General features: G+C 34.3%; 1 protein-coding gene across 2 annotated transcripts; it reads left to right on the top strand.

Moving 5' to 3' along the window:
- The first annotated feature begins 1,068 nt into the window (after window positions 1-1,068).
- Window positions 1,069-24,641, top strand: LOC121412394. 2 transcript variants are annotated; one of them, XM_041605206.1, is made up of 15 exons: window positions 1,069-1,525; window positions 4,122-4,212; window positions 7,284-7,337; window positions 8,853-8,906; window positions 9,043-9,096; window positions 9,886-9,939; window positions 12,061-12,114; window positions 13,648-13,743; window positions 16,489-16,788; window positions 17,246-17,520; window positions 17,881-18,002; window positions 19,311-19,704; window positions 21,191-21,692; window positions 22,860-22,999; window positions 24,210-24,641. In XM_041605206.1, exons 1-15 carry the CDS (start codon window positions 1,250-1,252, stop codon window positions 24,549-24,551), a joined length of 2,808 nt encoding a protein of 935 aa, XP_041461140.1. In that variant the 5' UTR covers window positions 1,069-1,249; the 3' UTR covers window positions 24,552-24,641. The 2 variants fall into 2 exon arrangements, with proteins under 2 accessions (XP_041461140.1, XP_041461141.1); XM_041605207.1 differs by lacking the exons at window positions 8,853-8,906; window positions 9,043-9,096.

The raw sequence follows: 24,641 nt of genomic DNA, 5'->3' as shown, positions 1-24,641 counted from the left end.
CAGGACTGTCCATCCATCTTTCAGAAGACGAGATGGATTTGAGTGTCAAAAAGAATTCGGCGCGCCTGGGTGCATATACAGGGTCCCGTTTTATAACGACTTGCTATGATAATTCTACAAGTAACTATCATCCAATTAAATTGAAGGATTTCAGTAGCTTTAAAGCCTTTAATCTGTTATTCGAAAAATTGTTATTACTTTAAAACAAGTGTTATGAAACTGTTACAAGAATTTTGCAAAAAAAATGAAGCACATCGAAAAAATGACAATTTTCATATGTTTAAATAGCATTATTTTGCCACGTTTGATGGTTTCTCTGTAGCACTTTCAGATGTTTTATTAAACACATTCTTTTGCAATGGATTTATAAATATTTCATTTTATCAAAAAGGGCAAGGCAAATCGACACTCAGGGCAGTGATCGTTGCTCTAAAACAATGTTGTACTTTTATTTGGATGTCACGGTGCTCTAAATGCTAGATGTCACTTTTTTAGAAATTCTCACTGGTCACACCATTCCTCGTAATATTTTTTCCTGCCATGTACAGGGGCCGCGGAACCGAGGGGGGGGGGGGGGGCTGGGGGCTTCAGCCCCACGTTTTTTCCCAAAACCGTGTACAAAAACGTAAAAATTACCATATGATTGTGATTTATAGCATGGTCACCCCCCCCCCCCCCTCCCCACTTTGAAAACGTACTGCTCAGCGGCCCCTATACGTACCTTTTAATTTTGAGAATATCACTCTTGAACAAAAAAAAACGCCTGGAAAGATCAATATAACTCTACCCATAAGCAGCAATTATGTAATAAACCACTATAGAAAAATTCTCAATCCCCCCCCCCCCCACAAGGTGAGATACAGCTGGCCTATACCCCGGGCCTATACTTTGGTCAACGAACACAAAAGAATGCGATCTACCACAAAAAGCCATTTGTGTGTATCGTTGGTTTGTTTGTATACAAAAGCCACGTGCGTTAAGCACCTGTGTGTATAACCATGACCGATCAATGGGTATGGGTACAGCCCATAGAGTAAAATACGTGTTTAGGTTTATATAACTCTATGGTACAGCCTGGGTTTAGTGCGCACAGCTACCGGTACATTTGTTTGTAAACAAAACCACGTGTAGCCGGCCTGGAGCTGCTTAATTGGCACCCTCCCATTTTCTTAGATTTATTTTGATCCAGCTCATGTCAAGCTATTTTTTTCTTGGTGAAGATGGTTAACTGCGTTGTTTGTTACAACAAATGATAGCAATGTCTATGAAGAGAAAACGAATATACGACGGTGACGAAGCACGGCAGCTTTTTGAAGCGCTGTATTTTACAGACCCCGCAACGACTGACACCGGCACCGAGTCAGAGTCCGCGTCCGAGACTGGTCTTAGGCTCTGCCTGAGCTCTGACTCAGAGTCCAACACTAGTTCCGATGATGATGAGCATAGTCTTGGACATGGACAATCAGCATCATCTACGATCACCAACATCGTCAGTCAGTCAGAAGACGTCACTGATGATAACGAGGTATGAAGCCACAAATACATTGTAATACTAATAGTATACATTGGCCTATTAATTATTGCAGATCAGGGGACCGTTTCATCAACATTTTGTCTGACAAGTTGTAAGATCTGACAACTTTCTTTAATTCTGATTGGCTGAGAGGCACTGTTACTATAGTAACTGTCTGATAAAATGGGACTTGTCGGATAAAACTTACAACAACTTCCAAGTTCTTTCAAAGTTTCATGAAACGCTCCCCTGGTCTAACTATCTTTAGGCCTAGATCTAAATTCTAAGTTAGAATAGATCTAGGTCTGTACTATTATAGAAAAACAGGCATGTTTGGGCCAGGTGGGAGGGTAGCAGGGGCGGATCCAGCTCCAGCAAATAGGGGAGGGTGGCTTGAATTTTTTTTCACCCATTTTTCCTCGATCCGCTGCTCAAAGAGTCGAAAAGTTGATTTTTGTGCCCTTTTTGTTTGTTTCTTTGAAGGGGTTGTCTCGGTGGCGTAATGAGCCCAAAATTTTGAGGGCTTGATTCGACATATCGCATAAATAAATTAGAAGTTGCGAGCAAAAATGTCAACATTGTAATTACAAAATTAAAAAATCAAGTTTGTCATAGACTTTGACATAAAATTTTAGACCTATATTACACACTTATCCCTTTTCTCCCCATTTTCTTGGTCATGAAAGGGGGCGGGGGCATAATGCTGATGGGCCCAACAGTCATCTCTTAGCTTTATTTTCATGAAACAAAATTAAGAAATGTCATAATCTCATAAGCCCTATTTGAATAGCGTGAGCTTTACATTTTTTGAATTTTCATGTATTTTGTCCTGAAAATTTAACATTATGGCAATGTTTGTGTATTAGATAATGTAACTAGATAATTACTGCGAGGGCGAAGCGCGAACAGAAATTTTTATTATGGGTTCTAGCTTGATTGAAAAGGGACCTGTTACAGTTATTAAGGTGATACATATTTAAACATTTAGATAATGCGAACATTTTTTTACATTCTGACCTTAAGAAATTGTCAAAGTTGGAAAATTCTCAGCACTTTTTTAAATAAACGGTATAGGTATAAAAACTAAACAATTGAGATTTTTTTGAGATTTCAGACCTTAAAATGCGCATGTTTTGTAAATCATGAAAAAGAAAGTTCCTACATTAATAATGCGATGTGAGTGCAGACTGGATAATCCTAGCACGTTTTGAATAAAGGTCAAGCTGCATATCTCAACAAACATGTGCGCGCGTTTTTGTTATCCGATTTTGATGAAATTTTCAGCATTTTGCTTTGTGAATTTTACTCTTTTTACTTAGATATAACATTTGAGCCTGGAGTATCCCTTTAATGGATTGTAATCATGCTCTTAAAGATAGGCTTATCCTTAGCCCCTGAAAAGAATGATGATGAAGAAAGAAAATATTTCATGCTTTGTACAGTCAAATATTTTTGTTATGGGTAGGCCTCACCCACATAAGCAGATATGCCTAACATGCTTACACCATATAAATCCTTGGAAGTTGTCAAACTTACAAGCATTCTGAAAAAAAGTCACTGAAGTTTATTACAAATTTACACTTAAAAATAAACCAAGAGCTTCAGACTCAGTATTTTGGTTGTTCCGCTGAATTTTATCTTGGCTCCACTCACCAATAAATGGTGGGAATTGTTAAGCAAATCCCCAGAAACAACAGTTATTCTTGTCTAATTTTGATCATTACTGATGTCTAAATCATTGTGAAATCTGTGACTAGGTTTATGGATGCACAGTGAGTGATGCAGTATAAGTCTAAGTTGTAAGCTGCAATTATTCTTCTTATACTGTAGGTAATAAATTCTGAACTGGAATTAATATCTGAGTGGTTTTATGCAAAAAAAATGATAATTAATCTTGCCAAAACCAATTATATGATTTTTAGTAATTTATGTTTACCAGATAGTCTTTCAATTAGAATGTGCAATACAGATATTAAGAGTGTATCGTCATTAAATTTTTTAGGAATAACAATAAATAATAAGTTTACATTGAAAAATCATATTGATAATCTGAGCAATAAGCTTGCCATAAATATAGGGATTATGTATAGATTAAGATCATGTCCCAAGGAGATTTTAAAACTGATGTATTGTGCCATTATATATCCATACCTCAATTATGGTATTCTAGCATGGGGAAGGGCAAGTAGCATTCACATTTATAGATTATATATTTTACAAAAACGTGCAATAAGAATCATGTCTCATGCTCCTTATCTTGCCCATACGAACCATCTATTTGTTGAATTGATGTTTTAAAATTTTATGATATTCATGCATTTCAAATTCTTATATTTATGTATTTATGTAAAAATAACCTCTTGCCAGATTATATCAAAACATTCTTTAAGTTCAATAGTGATTTCCATGGATACAACACAAGAAATGCAAAGGATTTTCATCTATCTAAGCCAAGACGCTCATCTTTTAAAAACTCAGTTTTATTTCAAGGACCACAACTCTGGAATTCTGTTTCTGTAGATGTTTCTTATAATGTATGGATTTTTATGAGCAAATAAATTGAAATTGAATTGAATAACCAATGCTATTTTTTACATATTCATTTTAGGTAGGACTTGAAGTGTTCAATTTGAAGAGGCAAGTGAAGGCAGGTCATTCAAGATTTCAGCTCCAAACAAGTGAAGCAGAACTTCAATCAGGTAGGCCCACGGTGTGTTGGCCACTGTTATGGGTATTGTGTACCACATTTTTGAATAACATTCAAATGTTAAAAGAAACCTTTTTATGATTCCGCTATAAATTTCAAGCTTATCTGCTCACAATGCCGGTCTCCTGCGTTCATTAATTATTTTTATTCAATAAGTAAAGTTTATGCTCACATCGTTGTTTTGTATTCATTGTGTAATATGACTATTGTTTATGTTATTGATTATTTTATATATATGGCATATCATTAAGTCACATTTTATATTTATTATTTAGATACAGAAATAAAAACAAGAAAAGAAACAAATTACTGTAGATTTACACAATGTACTTGGTAAAGCTACATTTACCAATTTTACACGGAAACTATATTACTGTATTTATTATTTTCACTTACTACCTGACAAAACTAAAAAAGTAGAAGTTGATGATCAACACTTTGTGCAGATGGGGGGGGGGGGGGGGGGGGTGCTCTTGCCAAGACCAATAGAAAAAAAAAAGGAAAGATAGAATTGTGAAATATATTTTTTTCTTAATATTTTGTCAAATTATCTGCTCACTCGCAACTTTTTTTTGAGTTTTACACTAATACACCAAATCTAGCTCCGTCTAAGTTTTTGGCTCATTGTGCTGGTGATGATTATATATGATAAGATGATCTTTGAAGGTTTCCATTGAAACCTTGGTTATATGATAATTGGAGTATATATCCAGGAATATCAGGGGGATTCATGGCTGTAAGCAAAGAAAGAAAAAATGGTTACATAGTATATAAATAACTTTTATCTGAATACTAAAAATTGGTTATTAGTGATCAATTAAGTTTAACTTTGAACATGTATTATGTTAACTGGCATTCCACTGATAATTAGACAAGTTAACTTTAGTCCAACAGATTTTTTGATGAAATGATTGTTAGGTTTAAAGTTGATGGACAAAATGGCATGAGACTAAGTGAAGGTAGCCAATGGGAAGTGTTGCACACTGGCAGTAGACAAATTGGCAATTTACTGTTGTGCACATGTAAAAATTTTATTTAATGTATTCCACTGTACATTAATCAATTTAGTTTGGAAAGGCATGATATACACTTGTTTTAAAAGCTTTAATTGTGTCACCACAAACTTGGCCTCAATAGCTGTTAATTATATTAACAGGCAGTAGTGTCAAGCAGATACATATACATGTAAGTGCATTGATTTTTAATAATCTGCAAGCAGTGTTTAGAGTGAAAACAAATGTAGCTCTATGTGTAGCAGCTATTGTACATGTAGTTAAGTGTTTGGGCTTTAGGCCTAACAAGTACACCTGTTCTATTGTCTTCTTATTAGTTGCCATCCTGTTTTCTTAACTAATCCTCTGCCAGTGGATAGTCTATTCATCTTGGCTCTATTGTTCTACAAGTGGCTCTTGAGTGTACAGTATAGCTGTACTATAGACAACCATCTACAGGGAATTGCATGTACATGTACATATAGCTCCCAATATACATGTAGCTGCTCTTCCAGCATCAAATTAAAAATTGGATTGATGTTTCTAACATTGATCAAAGTAACATGTCATGTCATATTCTCCAAAGAAGAGAACAGAAATTCACATGTAATGGGAGTGTAATTTATCAACCAATTCTTAGCTCATTCGGCCCGAAGGGCAAGATGAGCTTATGCCGTCGTCTGTTGTCCGTCCACAATTTCAAAATGCTACTTCTTCGCCATTTCAAGTCCGATTTCAATTCTGTTTGCTTTATATGATAGCACTAGGTGGGGGATTCAAAACCTCTACACAGAATTTTAAAATTCATTAAATATGCTAATTTATACACATTTTTAAAAATTCGGTTGACCAATTAATCTTTTGCTTCGATCTGGTAGAGCTTAATGAAGTTCACCAAACTTCTACACAGAATTTTGAAATTTTTGACCAGAACAATTTTTATGCTAATTTATGCAAAATATATTTTTAAAAATTTGCATAAATACTTCTTCTTCATTATTTGTTGACTGATTTTGATTTTATTTTCTTCCATCTGGTAGAGCTTCATGAGGTCCACCAATCTTCTACACAGAATTTTGAGATTTTGACTAGAACAATTTTTATGCTAATTTATGCGAAATTAATTTATTCATATTTTTAAAAATTCACATAAAATGCTTTTTCTTCTTTAATTGTTGACCGATTTTTACTTTTTTTTCTTCCATCTTGTAGAACTTTACGAGTTTCACCAAAATTCTACATAGAATTTTGAAATTTCTGTAGAAAATTACTTATGCTAACTTATTCATAAATCACAGAAAATGCCTCTACTTCTTTATTTGATGACAGATTTTGATATTTTATCTTACATCTGGTAGATCTTCATGAGGCCTCCAAAACTCTACACAGAATTTTGAAATTTTCAGTAGAAAATTGTTCATGCTAATTTATGCGAAATGTATTCATAAATCACAAAAAATGTTTTTCTCGATTTTTTGATCAATTTCAATGTTATTTGCTTTACATGATAACTCGAGGTGGTGATACAAAATTTCAACATAGAATTTTGAAACTTATTAAATATGCTAATTTATTCATATTTTCAAAACTCACAAAAATTACTTATTTATTTGTTAATTAATTTTGATTATTTTTGTTCCATCTGAGAGCTACATGAGGTTCACCAAGGTTCTACACAGTGTTAAGAAAATTTGACTAGATAATTTATTATTAATACCTAATTCATATGAAATTTATTCATAGATCACAATTAATGCTTCTATGTCATTTCTTCATCAAATTCAATTCTATGAATCCTCAATCTATGTCACCAATATAATTCACTACAGTGTCAACTGGGCTGAAATTAGAATTGTGTTAAATTTTGTTGTGAGATGCTGGATGAGCTCCACATCATTGATGTGCTAGTTGTTTTCAGAATCAGATGGAGAGAAAGAGCTGTTTGAGAAGTAGTTATTGTTTGAAATATTGATTATTTTTTTACAATATGATTCAACAAACAAAAGATAGAAATTATTTAAATGTCAAAATGAAAATTCACATGGAGTGTAATTTATCTCACTTTTTTCAGAATCAGATGGAGAAAAAAGAGCTGTTTCAGAAGTAGATTGGAACATTGATGAAGGTAAAGTACATGTATTGTTTGAAATAAAATAGTCTTAAGAATAATAAGGAATAATATGTCTTCTCGAGAATGATTAACTATTCAAGTTTTACAATTAACTGATACAATTTACATTTTTGACTCGCCTGCGTAGTGGAGCGAGATATATCACTATTTCCGGCGTCGGCGACGTCGTCGTCATCGTCAACAATTGTGTTGTACACCCAATAACTTTCAATAGCTTTGAGGTGGGATCACCAAATTTATACCAGAGGTCCATCTCCTGAAGGCACAGGTCAAGTTCGAATATGAGTCGAATTTGAATAAGGTCAAAGGTCAATGAACTTTCCATGACTGGCACTCTGCTGTGTTGTACACCCAATAACTTTCTATAGCTTCGAGCTCGAGGTGAGATCGCCAAATTCATAACAGAGGTCCATCTCTTGAAGGTGCCGGTCAAGTGCAAATGTGAGCTGAATTTGAAAAAGGTCAATGAACTTTCCATGACTGGCACTGTGCTGTGTTGTACACCCAATAACTTATATAGCTTTGAGCTCGAGGTGAGATTGCCAAATTCATAACAGAGGTCCATCTCTTGAAGGTCAAGTTCAAATGTGAGCTGAATTTGAATAAGGTCAAAGGTCAATGAACTTTCCATGACTGGCACTGTGCAGTGCCGTAGTTTACAATATGCTTTAACAAACAAAAGATAGTATCAATTAAAACATTGAGATGGCATATTGAAAATTCACATGTAACTGGAGTGTCATGTATCTCACTATTTATTTTCAAAATCAGTGCTGTTTTAGGTCACACAGCTCATTAAATATGCGAGTTTATTTCCGCAAGATAACTTATGAAATATTTCACAGATTAAAAAAAACTTTGGTGTGTAGGTAGATGACACTAAAATACAGGCAAAGATCAAATTAGGAGTCCGAAGGTCAAAGGTCACAACTCATTATATGCGAGTTGGTTTCAGCATGATAACTTACATGAAAAATTCAATGGATAAAAAAAATTTGGTGATCGCACATTTACTGTGCATCTAAAGAATAGAACAGAACACCCCTTCTTTCATGTAAGCAGCAAACTCTACCACCATATTGATTTAAGAAGATATTTTGCTAGTCATTTACTTTGTGTATTTCTTCTGTACATGTATTTTGATCACATTTATGTACATGTAACTTATTGCATTGTAAATATTGCAATTGGACAAAGGATATGATATGTGTAATTAGTTGGGTTTTTACTCTATTTTTCATCAATTTTTACTCATTTATATTTATTTACTCAATTTTGAATTATAGTTTTGTCTTTACATTGTACAATTTTGTAAATTTTATGCCAAATAAATAATGATGAAAGGTCATATATACATGTACCTGCAAATATCTCATTCTCACAATAACTTGAAAAATAATTAAAATTGATATCGAACGTGGTACAGTGTTTGCCAACCCTCTTGATATTATGATCATATAAGTGCAATGAGAGGTACTACAGTTTAATTAATCTTTTTACACTTTTCAGAATTAGATGGAGAGGAAAGACCTGTTTCAGAAGTAGACTGGCACAATGATAAAGGTTAGATATTGTTTGATACAATGGTTATTTTTTACAAAATGCTTTAACAAACAAAAGATAGTATCAATTAAAACATTGAAATGTCAAAATGAAAATATGCATCTAATTGGAATGTAATTTATCTCACTTTTTTCAGAATCAGATGGAGAAAAAAGAGCTGTTTTGGAAGTAGATTGGAACAATGATGAAGGTAAAGTATTGTTTGAAATAAAATAGTCTTATAAATAATAAAGAATAATATGTCTTCTCCAGAATGATCAACTATTCAAGTTTTACAATTAACTGATAGAATTTACATTTTTATTCCCCCGCAGATGTCTAGAGGGGACATTAAACATTGCCCCTGTCTGTCCATCTCCCCACTTGGTTTCTGTGCAATAACTCAAAAGATATTCAAATTTTTGTGTGTAGGTAGATGACACCTAAATGCAGGCTAAGTTCGAATTCTGAGTTACTTGTCAAAGGTCACAGCTCATTACATATGCGAGTTGGTTTCCGCATAATAACTTATGAAATATTTAACAGATAAATTAATTTCATTTTCGGAAATACAAACCTTTTCGAATTAACAAACCTCATATCGTTTTCGGAATGACGAACCTTCGGAATTATGAACCTCATTTCGTTTTCAGACTAATGAACTTCGGAGTTATGGACCTTATTTCATTATCGGATTAACAACATTCAGAATTATGAACCTTTGGAAATATGAACCTTCAGAATAACTGAACCTTCGAAATAATGAAGCTTCGGAATTACAAATGTATGTGAAAATTACAATATTGCAAGCTTTTCTTCCATTTTCCTAGCTTACCAGATATTTAGATAAACTCACAAGTATTGAAAGTTTTGTTTTTGCATCACAGGCACCACATTTGATTACATGTAAAGGTGTATTGTTAATTATTTCATTGTTGACGATCACATATTTTCCATAGGTTTATTAGCCCTTCCATTTGTTTATCTTTCTACACTTCAGAATCAGATGGAGAGGAAGGAGCTGTTTCAGAAGTAGTCTGGCACAGTGATGAAGGTTAGATATTGTTCCAAATAATCATCATTTTTATGCCCCTGCAGACAAAGTCTGGAGGGGGCATTAAGTGTTGCCCTGTCCATCCGCTCCCCCCACCCACTTGGTTTCGCGCAATGGCTCGAAAAATATTTAATGGTTTTCAAAAATTGTTGGTGTGTAGGTAGATGACACAAAATAAAACTAAGTTCGAATTCGGAGTCCACATGTCAAAGGTCAGCTCATTCAATATGAGAGACGATTTCTGTAAAATAACTCGAAAAATATTTGATTTATTTAAAAAATGTTTATTGTGTAGGGAGATGACACCAAAATACAGGCTAAGTTCGAATTCCGAGCCCGCGCAGGTCAAAGCTCTTTATGTATTCGAGTTGGTTCAGTGGTCTAAATTTATTCATTATATATATATATATATATATTATTTGAATATTGTAAAGAAATTCGATGAAGAGAACAATGGTAGGCATGCGTAGCTTAAATCAATAATAATAATAATAATATAGGGTATTTATACTGCGCACATATCCACCTTGTTAGGTGCTCAAGGCGCTCCTATATTACCTGGCTAAGCTAGGCGCTCATAGCGCACACAGCTTTTTAAAGAATGACTTCCTACGGGTACCCATTTATCTCACCTGGGTTGAGTGCAGCACATTGTGGATCAGTTTCTTGCTGAAGGAAATTATGCCAAGGTTCCCCAGAGCTATCTACCCTTTTGGAAAAATTGGTGATGCCTAAAAAATGTCTCTGCCGGGAATCAAACACGGGCCCCCAGGTTTGACCGCTGGCGCCTTAACCACTAGACCACAGAGACGGGTTAAATTAAAGAGTTGCCAAAGCTGTTGTACGTGTATAACTCTACACATTTGTATACTTTCTCCCATATGTGTACTGTATCAATAGCTTTGATCCAGCTGAGGCATGGCGGCTTGTCATTGTTCAAAACCCACCTTCACCTGACAAAGGAAATTATAATTGGTATGGTGTTGAAAATCTGTCTATCTGACAGACAATCGGATCGGGGTCTCCCTAGCCACTAACCCATCTCTGTGGTCTAGTGGTTAAGGCACCGGCGTTCAAAGCTGGGGGTTCAGGTTCGATTCCCGGTAGAGTCATTTTTTCGGCATCACCAATTATTCAAAAAGGGTATATATATGTATAATGCATATTGGTATCTGCACAATATTAAGTTCAATCATATTGATTGAATTTCTAATCGCATTAAGCGGGGGCATCTGTGTCCTTTGGACATGTCAAATTCATAGTTTGTAATATGCCTTAACAAGCAAAAGATCGTACCAATTAAAACATTGATGAAGGTAAAGTACATGTATTTATCATGTCACTGTCCGTAAACTGGGGAAATTATTGTTCAAATAGTGCCTAGTTTAAAAATCTGCCCCCAAACCATGGAAATGAATGAAAGTTGGAGTCAGAAACCCATGCTTGCCCATGACTTGCTGCCCCAAATACCAGAATAATTACTACATGTAATAAAAAATTATCGCTAGGCTTGAAGATTGAATTGCTGCCATAACTTGATGTAAAAATTGTCTGAAAAAAATGAACAATAGAAAATGCATGATTATTTTTAGTTTTGTTGGTCTAGACATATTTATTTTATGCTCTTATTTTTAGAAGAGTCTCCAACAAATTTCATTGAAAAACAATGAAGAAAAAGGTCAAAAACAAAGAAATACATAAGAAATTGCAAAAAAACCCAATATAATACATAAGAAAATGTTTTGATATCGCATTTTTTTATGTACACTTGCTGAGAACACCACAAAGAGTTTCTATACCAAAAATTAGCACATTTGGAGCTTTATTTAGGGAGTTAGAGGAAAAAGTATGATTTCACATACTATTTACGCATAAATTAGCATAATCACTTTATAGTGATTTGCATGAAATAAATTACCAAACAATTTTCAAAATTATGTTCCAGGCAACACGTGCCAATTTTCGGCGCAAATGCGTGGTTGACGGTCGTATGAACTCCCAAAATACCTTGGCCCAGATAGGATTAAAAATACATGAACGAAATGTTTGGTTGGCATTACCATATTTCACTTAGAATTATGATCTAACATTGGATACTGAACTTTGTTGCTCTCTGTTCAGAATCAGATGGAGAAAACAGAGCTGTTTCGGAAATAGAATGGAAAAATGAGGATGGTAAGTTTTTCGGAATGGTCCCAATATTTTTTGTAGCAACAAATGTATCGTGATGTAAATCTTTTATTTATGAAGAGTCAGTGAAGGAGGATAACTTTAAATTGGTATGATTATTTTTGAGGTTTGAATATTCAGCCCTCCTATTCTCTTGTATATAGCTGCAATTAAATATATATATTTAAACCTAAATTTACCCCCCAACATAATTTGTACAATTAATTTTGTTAAACCTGTATGTACACCAATTATGATCTGATTATGAGTGCACTCTAGACCAATATGTGCTTGCTTAGGATTTTTTATGTGCTAGAAAATAACTTGAAATAAAAAAAAAATTGAAAGTTTTTTTGAGTGTGTCATGAAATAATCAGATCTGGAACTGAAGGCCTGAATTTTACCGCTGGTACTCTATTTGCACTTTGTTAAAATTTGATTGATATAGCGATATATTGCTCGAGATATCACTAGATATTTGGGCATGTGGGTTTTCATTTTTCGAGAGATGTTTTGTCTGGTGGGATCACATGCCCCTTGTGATGTTATTGAGGTGACCTGACATAATATCCTTTGCCCCTGTAGATGTGTCATCTTCAGTACCTATAAATGTTGGCGGGGCAATCGTCCGGAGCAATTATTGGTGGAGGATTAATCTTATTGTATCCCCGAACAGAGTTCGGAGGATACTATGAATTTGGCCTCGTCGCGCCGCGTCCGCCGCCGCAGAGATTTCCTTGTGAGCGCTCTATCAGCTGCATTTCTTCTCCGATCATCTTAAAATTAGGCATGAAGGTTAGCGAAGCCACCTATCCATTTTGGTGTGGGCAAAGGTCACATGGTAAGGTCAAAGGTCATTTTCAGGTCAACATTAAAGTTTAAATGAAAGGAAACTACTGCAAGGCAATTTTAAACATGGGTTTTTAGAGCAATTTTGAAATTATCGATATTTGAAATGACACCTAACTTTGCAACCGTAAGTCACTTTTCAACCAAACTTGGATGGTAGATGGATTTGGGGTACCTGCATGTTATGCTGCAGTCGGAGGTCACATGGTAAGGTCAGAGGTCAATTTCAGGTCAACATTGAAGTTTACATGCAAGACTCTCTTTCTCTGCAACCATAAGTCACTTTTCGACCACCCGTGGATGGTAGATGGGCTTGGGGAAACTGCATGCTATATGTCGGGTCATTGTCGCAATGATGTATTTATTTGTCAAATTTCCGTGTGAGCTCTATATATTGCAATGACGGATGACGCGATGGGTTCAGGGGATACATGTGCTCGTCTGCGTGACCCTCCGAGCATCTCTAGTTTTGCATAGAAATTGTTAATAGAGCAGATGCAGGCGGAGCAATTGTCATTTCACCAATCAGCTAGCCTACATACTGTATTTAAACCCATCTTATGATTAAATGTATCTTCAAGTAATAAATTATTGTAGGCATGAAATCAGTATTCAGCTGCACATTGTGAACTTCATTGATTATTCTTGGTGATAATTTTCCTCATAAAGCTTTATGTATTTTTTTTTCAGTAACTCGTGGTAGGAAAAGGCGAAGAGCACATTTCATTGATTCAGATTCATCAGTTTGCAGTGATGGACATATAGGATCCTACATGAAGGGCAGAAGTAAGTGTTACTTTGTTTCAAATCATTGTAGCATTTGTAATTTTAATTTGACCTTTCAAAATCCACAAAAATGTACCTGCAAATGATACTTGAATCAAAGCGACCTTTCATTGACAAAAATCATGGAGAAATCAAAACTCATTTCAGAACAGAGAAGGGATTTAAGTCTCACTTGGCTGCATGCCAGGGATGTTAGGTAATACACGCCGGCATGTCTTGGAGGTATGTAGGAGAGCAATTATAGTTAGTAGACTAACCAACCAGAAGTAAACTGCTTGTTTTCACTTTGAAACATGTAATTTCTCAGTGGTTATTTATTTTGGGTTTTTTCATATTTCGATATAGTATGAATCCTACATATGATTTCATGTCTCATTGGACCCTAACGTATATTATGACATCATCAAAATGGCGTTGGAAGTCAAAATATCCATTTTGCCTGTTATGATGTCATTATAATTATGCAAATTTGGCTCTAACTCCATGAATATTGGTCAATTTTTGCCCTATTGTGGATATGTTGTAGCTTAGATCATGTGGGCAGTGGTTCAAGTCCGAGGGTGAACATTATTTTTCCTTTCTTACGCACGATCTTTTATCCTTAAATCTCCCGAGGTATTTTGATTCTTGTCATTCCCCGGGGGGGGGGGGCCATTATGGCCCCCCTTAAGATCTCGGCCGCCGATTGCGCGAGCGACGCAAAAATTTGCACGCTGGTAGTGTGCGATGTAATCTACAAGGCTGTATGGTAAAATTTTCCAAAATAATGAGATTTTATCTTATATGAATTAATTATGCTCATTTATGCATAAATCATACTTTTTGCTCTAATTCACTAAATAAAGCTCCTAGAATGCTAATTTATGGGAAAAAATTTTCTTTGTAGCATTCTTAACAATCGTAATTAAAAAATACTTTGGTTTGGAAAAAAATTTCTTATGTATTTTATTGTTTTATGAATTTCTTATGTACATGTATTTCTTTGTTTTTTTACTTTTTGTTTTTTATTGTTTTGTCAATGGAAATTGTTCCAGACATAATTCTGATCATAAACAAGGCAAAATTAATTAAGTTTAAAATCAGTAAAAGTAGAAATAATGATACATTCATGAATTTTGGCTAAATACGCAATTTGCATTGGATTTGTACATGAAATCACGTTTATGAGCAATTTTGGGTCTGACATGCACTTGCATAATGTTGCGTAATGTCGTAACCGCGTACCCGGGCGTCACAACTTTGGTCTCAAAATTTGCGCGAGACTTGAATGTATAAAGTCAGTGAGTTGCAAGGTGAAAAAATTTCGCGCAGCAGATATATCGCGAAAATTGTTGAGGGGGGGGCCATTATGGCCCCCACCCGGGAGAATTAGGGTTAAAAGAATTCCAAGAATTAACTTTAACATATTGCAAAATAATACAGATTATAATTAATTTTTTTCATATGATATCTATTTAATCATATCCGTTAATCTACATGTATCTGCTATTTGTGTTATAAATCTATCTATATTTCTATCTATCTATCTATATCTGTCTGTCAGTCTGTCTATCTCTCTGTCTAATATATATCTATCTGTTTGAATATGTCTATCTTTCTATATCGATCTATCTATATGTCTGTCAGTCTTTTTATCTATCTGTCAATCTATCTACATGTATCTACCTACATGATATATCTATCTATCTATCTGTCTGTCTGTATGTCTGTCTATCTATTTATCTTTCACTATAATAAACATTTATATTTTTCAATTATTTATGTTTCTCTATCTATCTTTTACCAATCTATTCACCTATATTTTATATATCCTCCAATCCATATATCTATCTATCTGACTATCTGTATATCTGTTTAAATATGCATGCATGCCTATCTCTTTATCTCTCAATCTAATGTCTATTGATCTGTTTGAATAATTATGTCTGTTTATTTTTCGGACTATCTAATATCTATCTTTTTATTACATCTATTTAATATGTTATAATAACTGTTTATCAATAAATATATCAATATATTTTCTGTCTGTCGATCTGTGTATCTATAATATCATAATCACTGTTATCATCATCATCATCTTATTTGTCATTGTTATCATCCTCATCATCATCATTTGTTTTATCAATCGTTTTATCTATCTATATATATTTATCTATCTTTCTATCTCTATATCTATCTAATAATCATAAATTCATCTATATTTATTTATCTATCTTTCTATCTATATTTAAAGATATGATTTATCTACCTTTCTTCTATTAATCTATCCACTTATCATTTATCTCTCCATCCAACTATCTATTTATCTATCTTTCTTATGTGTATCTGTTCAAATATGTATGTCTATCTGACTGTCTATTTATCTTTCAATCTAATATCAACTCTTTTGTTTTAATAATTATGTCTGTTTATCTACTAGTATTTACCTAGCTACGACAGACCACCTAATTTGTTCGCATGACAAATGAAATTCTAGTTTTCTTATTCAGGCCATTTTTATCTCACCTGCGAAGCAAAGTGAGACTATAGGCGCCGCTTTTCCGACGGCGGCGGCGGCGTCAACATCAAATCTTAACCTGAGGTTAAGTTTTTGAAATGACGTCATAACTTAGAAAGTATATGGACCTGGTTAATAAAACTTGGCCATAAGGTTAATCAAGTATTACTAAACATCCTATTAGAGTTTCATATCACATGACCAAGGTTCATTCACTATTATATTCTCTTTCCTGTTATTTTTTCCAGAACGAAATAAAGAAAGCCTTGAATTGTCTGCCATCCTGCGGATGAAGTGTTGTAAGAAATTCTGTCTACATAAAGTTTCCAGAGGTGAAGTGTTCAAATTTCGTACCTCCTTCCTTGCAAAGTCCAAATCAGAGCAAAGGCAATGGCTTCTGCAACACCTTTACGAACACCATGAAACAAGTGGCAGTTTCATAACATACATGTTCAACATTGGAACAACACACCTTTGCCAACGAGGTTGGAGGCTTGCTCTTGGTATTAAGAGAACAAGGATGTGGCAGGTGCAACGTGATTTCGAAAGTAAGTGTGTACATTAAATACTGCAAACATGTATATACAGTGTTGCCTTCCATAAATGAATATGCCTTAATTTATTGCCCTCTTACACTTACCCAACTGAACTGATGTAAACTGCCATTAAATCTGGGATATGCTTTACATGTAGTGTTTACCGATAACTTTTCCAATACCGGTCATCTACTTGCAGCAAAAAGCGCAGGTAGAAAGACCCTATTCAGGAAATGTATGCTAGGGCTAAATGGATTTTAGGCTCAAGGCGTAAAGACTACTGATTGAATGCTTTGATCAAAGGTTAACTTTTAATTGAAAAATAAAAGATAAAGAACGTACTTGCTTATAACTGAGACATTGAGTGTAATTGAGTTATATCCAAGTAAGCTTTCTTTCGTTAAGGGATACTTCATAAACATTAATTGCATTATCTTACAAGGCGCAATATTTCCGACTTGTTTTGCAGATGGGGTAAGGAGATACATGGCACCAAACTATCATCGTATTGGGATGCAGTCTTCCAAAGTACTCAATTCAATTGCTTGGCTCTCAGACTTTTCAAATCGCTTTGGAGAGAAGTTACCTACATGTCAAAAGATTCACCTGCCATCATGTCTTACGAGAGAAAGTATATACAGACTCATGAAGGAGGAAGTGGAAAACAAATGTGCAGAGGTGTGCAGCAAGTCACGTTTTTTCCATGTTTGGAGGAAGGAAATGTCACATATTAGCATTCCAAAGGTACATATTTTTATCCTTCTCTGTCAAATACTTCCAAAGGTGAATGTCAAAGTCATGTTTTTACTAGCTTGTATGAATGTGTATGCCCTTATATGGTTTGAAGGATACAATATTTAGATGTGTTTTGCTGGATAGATTTTTTTTTTGGGGGGGACCATGATTGTTTTTCATTAGTAAAACAAAATATAATGATGCATTTTACAATTTTCATTGGATAAGTACACAAATAAAATGTTCAGAAGCGTTTTCTATTACTTTCTTAGTTTAGTTCAAACAATGTAATCCCTTTCTTTAAGTACGTGTAAATGGATTCATCAACATAAATGGATTTAATAATCTCTGTGTTTCTTTGAAAAACAGGTTAACCGATTTTCGAAATGTGACATTTGCACTACACTGAAGACCAATATTGAGAAGACAACTGACAAGGTGGCAAGGCAGACCCTGTATCAACAACGAGAGATACATCTAGAACAACAGAAGTAAGGAAACACCTCTGACTGTTATTCTGAACAAGATAGATATGAACATAAGATATGACCATCATTTTTTAATGCCCCTGCAGAGGAAGTCCAGAGGGGGTATTAAACGTTGACGCTGTCTGTCCGTCCTTTCGTTTCCCCACTTGGTTTCCGCGCAAAAAAATCAAGAAATACTCAACAGATAAAAACTTTCATGTGTAGGTACATGTAGATGACACCCAAATACAGGGTACATGTAAGTTGAAATTCAGAGTCCGCATGTCAAAGGTCACAACTCATTAAATATGCGAGTTGGTTTCCGCATGATAACCTATGAAATATTCAGCAGATTAAAAAAAAATGTGGGTGTGTAGGTAGATGACAACAAAATACAGGCTAAGTATAAATTCAGAGCTCGCAGGTCAAAGGTCACAGCTGATTAAATATGCAAGCTGTTTTCCCCATGATAATCTCGGAAATTTTCACCAGATATTAAAAATGTTTGGTGTCTGAGTAGCTGACACCAAATATAGTCAGGTCACATCAGATGACCTGACTGTCATATCTTCTGTCAGAGATTACTACGGAAAGGGTGAATCTTTTATAGGTCAAAGGTCTAAATTTATTCATTACATATTTGCCTATTGGTTCCTGCACGCTGTTAAGTTTGAATGAATTTCTGATCGCGTTAAGCGAGGGCATCTGTGTCCTTTAGACATGTCAAATTTCGTGTCTATAGAAATCTTCATATTAAAAATTATTCTGGGGGTTTGAAGTGCAAGGTCCGAGGCTCATCTGATGATAATCCCCTAAGTGGAATATCTTTTTTTTATATTCCACAATTCATCTCTTACCTTGTATCTCATTTTCTCATCAAGATTAGTCTTTTGCATAAATACGTGCATTTCTATTTGGAACTTTCAAAATTATCATTGATCTTTTCCAATATTGTGAATGATGTGCATTAAAAATGTTCCATAACTCATTTAGTTTGAGCCGGATCCATAGCATTTATTTTGTAATGTTTAATTTATTGCAACTGATAAAAGATTATAACTTTCCTGGGTGGTATACCGACAAAAAATAAATACAGAGCTTGCTTCCGTGTCATCTTTTTGAGATGTTTTTATTTTTCAATTTTATGATGTTGGGCATGTTAAGCGAGACACAACCCTCCCTTATAAAAGGGCTGTGGGAGTATTAGATGATAAACAACCAATAGTAATTTATTAGTAATAATTCAGAAATTTCTCAAATGTTTTGTTTTGCCCAGGATTTACACTTTAATATTCATCTTAAATTTTTTACTTTGTTTTGCTTTTCCGTCAGAAATGAGAGACACAAATACTACAAACATATACAAAAGGCTCGACGGGAACCGACCAAGTATATGAGTATAATCGTTGATGGAATGGATCAGAAGGCAACAAGCATCCCACGATTTTACCGACAGTCCAAGTCAACGAGCTCAGCTTGGAAATTACAGTCACATATTACTGGGGCTCTTGTTCATGGAAGAGGAACCCATCTCTTTGTCGATCTGAAGGAATTCCCCCATGATTCAAACTTGACTACCAATATCTTGCTCAACATTCTACGGAAATACGACAAAACTCTGCCTGATGTTCTCTACCTGCAGATGGACAACTGCGGAAGGGAAAATAAAAACCAGTGTGTCATAGCACTTTGTGCTCTGCTAGTGGAACTGAATGTATTTCGAAAGGTGAGATGAAAGATTTTTAAGATATAAAGTTAGGTGTTAATAACAATAATACATAGGATTTATACAGTGAGAATCAATAAAAAAGTTACACTTTGAAAAAGTCATGGAAATTGATAAATATACCACATGGGGATAACTTTTTAACATATATTCTTGGGTTTAGGTGTCATCTATCAAATGAAAGAAACAAATGATATAACTTCTGAAGGTTTCCATGGCGAAGAACAAAAAAAGGACCACCCAATCTCCTTTTCAGGACCAACATTTGCCCAAGAAAGATACATGGTGTACCGTGAAACCTACTACACTATTGAAAGAAACAATTTTGACAGAATGTTACACTTGAGTGAGCACTGTCCATTTTTGTAATTGGTTTGTGCAGAAATGCTTATTTTTCACCTTGTGTAAAAGAAAAAGGTGAAGAAAAACTGACTGCAGTACAATTCTTGCCATTCTTCTCATAAATTGAAATAAACAGATACATATTTTGTAACAACTTTGGCACCCAAATTAACATTTTAACCTGGGGTAAGCACAACCTATACCTTTCTTATGCCAACTGGAGAATGTAAACCAAAGTTTATTTCAGACATTTCCAGCATTCTTTCACTAAGTTTTTATCATTAAAAGTGGTACCATATTTCATGATTCATTCAATATTTGTTTTTCCACATTTTCCCCAAGTTTGACAATGATTAAGAAAACAAATTCAATCCCAAGTCATTTCATGTGAGCCACATGCTCCATGTTAAGCAGATATCACACAAGGCCTCAATGTATGGGGAGGGGGGAGGGTGCAATGGTGCTCTACGGAGTGTTTTGGGCAAGGAAGTAAGTTAAAAAGGTAAAAGATATCTTCAAATCGATCTTCTTAGCTTAAGTCCATGTGTTCTTCAAAATTTATGCCTACTTTTATACAGATAACTATTTCCAAGTCCTGCACAAATCATTTTCCATAAAACTTTTCAAAAGTAAGTGGTGGTCACTTAAGTGGAAAGAATTTTGACAGTTTTACCGTTTTTTGCTTAAAGAGATCTGCACTAATGAAAGGTTGTTTGCTTCCTTTCAATAAAAAAAAATCAATTTTTTATTGCAAAACTTTGTAGGTATACAAATGAAGTCAGTGGTGCTGAAGGCATTGTACAGTACTTTTCATGTTTTGAATGAAAGTAATTATTCTAAAACCAGCATAGTAATATCAGTTAAAGGAAATGTTTCTGTGATTTATACAAAGCTGGAATTGATCGATAGTTACATGCAACTTTTATTTGAAGTGTATAAAATATTTCATAGAAATGTCTTATTAAAATTTCCTATAGCAGAAATTAACTTAAATTAACTAAAAATTTACTTAAATTGTAGCATTTAGCTTGCATTATATTTCAAATTCATTATTTTCCTATAATCTCCTTTACTGTACATTTATGCTTGTTCATCATATGCATTGGGATTAACTAGATTTTTACCCTTTTTCTTGGTACTACAGGTAAAAATAGGCTTCCTTATGAAAGGACACACACATGAAGACGTGGATCAACTATTTAGCAGAGTTTCAGTGCACACATCCAAGCAGAACATTCCAACCCTATCATCATTAATGACCAACATCACACAGGGGTATAATAAACCCAACACGACATCAGAGAGATTAACTTCAATTTTCAACATACGTGACTGGCTCCAACCCAACATGCACAAAGTGTCTCACCACAGCCACCCTCACCAGTTCAGAATAACCAAGGATGAAAATGGAAAGGCTGTACTACATACAAAGAAATGGAGTAATACTTCTGAGTGGCAGTGCACAACAGGAGAAAATTACATCATCAAGACTCATCCAGAAGGAGTACCTCACATTGTAGAACCGTTTACAGCTGAACTTGATCTTAATAATCTTCGGCGAGATCTACCCAAATACAAACCTTACCTGACCCAAGTAGAAGTTACTGAATGGGAAGAGCTTTTAAGCTCTCTGGAATGCAGTGATGGTATGTTTATATTTACTTAATTATCTAATGAACTTATTTGGTTAATCATAAAAAGACCTCTTTCCAATTACTTTGCTTTTACATGTAGCTGTTTGTAACTTCTTAGCCCTTCTTCTTCGATATTTCCAAAATGCATAAAGATAGCGCCGCAAAATTTTATGACTTTTTCTTTGAAGTCACCTTCAACTTTTGAGACCAAATTCGCAAAATATGGGTATAGCATTGCGATGTCACATGGCTTTTTACGAGACATGCCGAAAATGGCTCATTTTATACTCTGTGTACAAAGTCTATGGGAGATGAAATTCGTAAAAGGATTATTATTTTTTATTGTTATTGGTCTGCTTAATTAATTTAGGGTTTAATTTTGTGTTAAATGGTCTGTAATGATTTCCATTGAATAACAATTTTAAAAAAGATGAAAAAGCAAAGAAATACATAAGAAAAAAAAAAGAAATACACAAGGTAAAAATTGGCTTTCACAAGTTTTCTTTTTGGAAACCTTTAAATTAGATTACAAAGATGAGGTCTGCAAAAAAAGAAAATTTGAAGTGAAATGGGTGTTAAATATGCAAATAATATTTTTCATGAATAAATTTGCATGTTTTATTCATGATAAATAAAACAAAAATTATTTTTGGAATTTTCTTATATTATCTTGTAGTTTATGTGGTAAGGTATGTGTGTTCCAAAGTCCGGCGTGATCGCGCAAATGGCAGATGAGATCAGAAGGGGGGGGGGGGCATCATGGGCCCCCTAGTCCTCAATACCTTTTAAATAGACCAGTCTTTTTAGGGTCAAGTACCAAGAGCATCCTTGGACAGATATTGTATAAAAAGGTGAATGGCAAAACAATAGATTTTGATCAGTAGATGCATAGTGATTTTACGTTTAGATATTTTAGTTTTAATGCACATGTACTTTCTAATTTACAAAATCATATATTTACTTAGTAAATAGTCTGGTATGCATGTGTTTCTCATTACTCTGATTATATCAAGTAGTTGTATACATTACATGTATAGGAGTTCACTTTTTTATCATTTTCTTGGCCTTACACACATAATGAGATATGCTTATATTGTTATGCCATTAAAATAATCAGGGAACATTTTAAAACGAAATTGAAACTGTATTTTGAAATGATACTTTCTGTCTTCCTTCTAGACAATAACTTAAATGACACTTGGATGCTGCTGGACATTCTCATGGGCAAGGATTCACAAGCTTCAATCCAACAACGACCTGAAAATGGAGAAGAGAATAATGTGGCTTTCTCAAATGATGAGCAGGCACCCATTATTCCCGTAAGTTTATTTACTTCAAACTTGTGGTTACATTTTTTGCTTAATGTAAGAAATACTTTATAATGCTATAACTATTCTTTAATTTGTTTAAAAGAACACATTAAATGAAATCCAAATCAATATCCATTTCTAACGTATTTCATTGTTCATTCATTTTTAGAATTTCTTAAAAAGTTATAAAAGGGTGAAGTTTACATTAATATGCACATGTTGAATGGATGGCTCTAAAAATTGAGACAGAGTGCACATCCCCTAGCTGCGCCCCTGGATGGATCCATTACCTCAATTGTATTTACTGTATACCATGTTGACATTAAATGTATTTATTTATCATTATTTTTTTTGGGGGGGAGGCAGGGTTCTGAAATTGTTTTTGTATGCAAAATTTGTAAAAGGTTAAATGACATGAAAAAAATTATTTTCGTAAAAAGCATCAGCAAAAAGATGGAAATGATGTTAAAACTGTTCAAAGTAAACCCCTTGTCCAAAGTCACCACAGTTTAGGGTAGACACAATTATGATACTTACTGGACTGTACTTTGGAAGATACAAAATATTATTTGGGAATAAAGGGAAATGATCAGATTTATGGATCATGAACTCAAAGTTTAAGGTGCGTTTATTCAAGCTTGTTTAGAAAGAAAATATAAATCATTGTAATTATGTTTATTTTTTCAAATGCATAATTGGTTATACTCTCTCAAATGACGTTTAATGACAGTAGACATTAATTATTTTGGCTATTTTCCAGGGTTGTTACGTTTTCAAGCTTTGCTTTTGTGACGACACTTGCAACTATTCTACTTATTGTAACAGGAAATACCACTTAATGATTTTCATTTATGTAAGATATGTTTGAGGATTTATATACAAAACTATTGTTCATTATTTTGATGTCAAGTCTCAGATATGTATTTTCTTGTCCAGAATTTTGTTATGAAAAATGTTGCAAAAACCAATAAATGAAATGAAATGAAAAAGAAAAAAATAATGCTTAATGTGGTTGACACATGAACTGTCGGATTTCAAACTTGTTTATGAGAGGCTGTTCTCATTTATAAAGGTTTATTTTATAAAGAGCAGTTTATTACAAACATTTGAAATATTTTGTCAATTCAAAATAATATTAAATATCATATTTTTGAAATTATTTGGACAGAGACTCTAACTTGAAGTAATTATTTCCCTTTCTTTGTTGTGTCTTTACCAGGTTAACATCGGTCCTAAGCAACGGCCTGAAAGAGTTCCTCCTCAGTTGAGAGTCGACTGTATGATTGGGGTCTATCTGAGAGAATACAGGCATGAATGGCCACAAGTTGGGAAAGTCACCGCAATAGGGCAGGAGAGCATCACATTACACTGGTTTTCAGGGACAGCAACATCTACATGGACGCCATTGTACCGAAAAGCTAGAAAAGGACAAGAACCATACATTCAGACCATTCCATCAGCAAGCACCATCACACACCCATTTCATCTCACTGGAACAGACAAGCTTCCCCAGGAAGTGCAGCGCCAACTTCGAGAAAAACATGAAGAACTATACTCGTAGTACTGGAGGATATGATATGCTACATTGTGTTTCTTGGGTCATCTGTCTGAACATCTCTACATGTGTACATCTATATCTGTCAATCCTATT

This window comes from Lytechinus variegatus, chromosome 4 (genome assembly GCF_018143015.1).
Source record: "Lytechinus variegatus isolate NC3 chromosome 4, Lvar_3.0, whole genome shotgun sequence".
Lineage (NCBI taxonomy): Eukaryota > Metazoa > Echinodermata > Echinoidea > Temnopleuroida > Toxopneustidae > Lytechinus > Lytechinus variegatus.
Note: the sequence above shows the minus strand (reverse complement) of the source record. Positions and strands in the feature narration are given on the sequence as shown.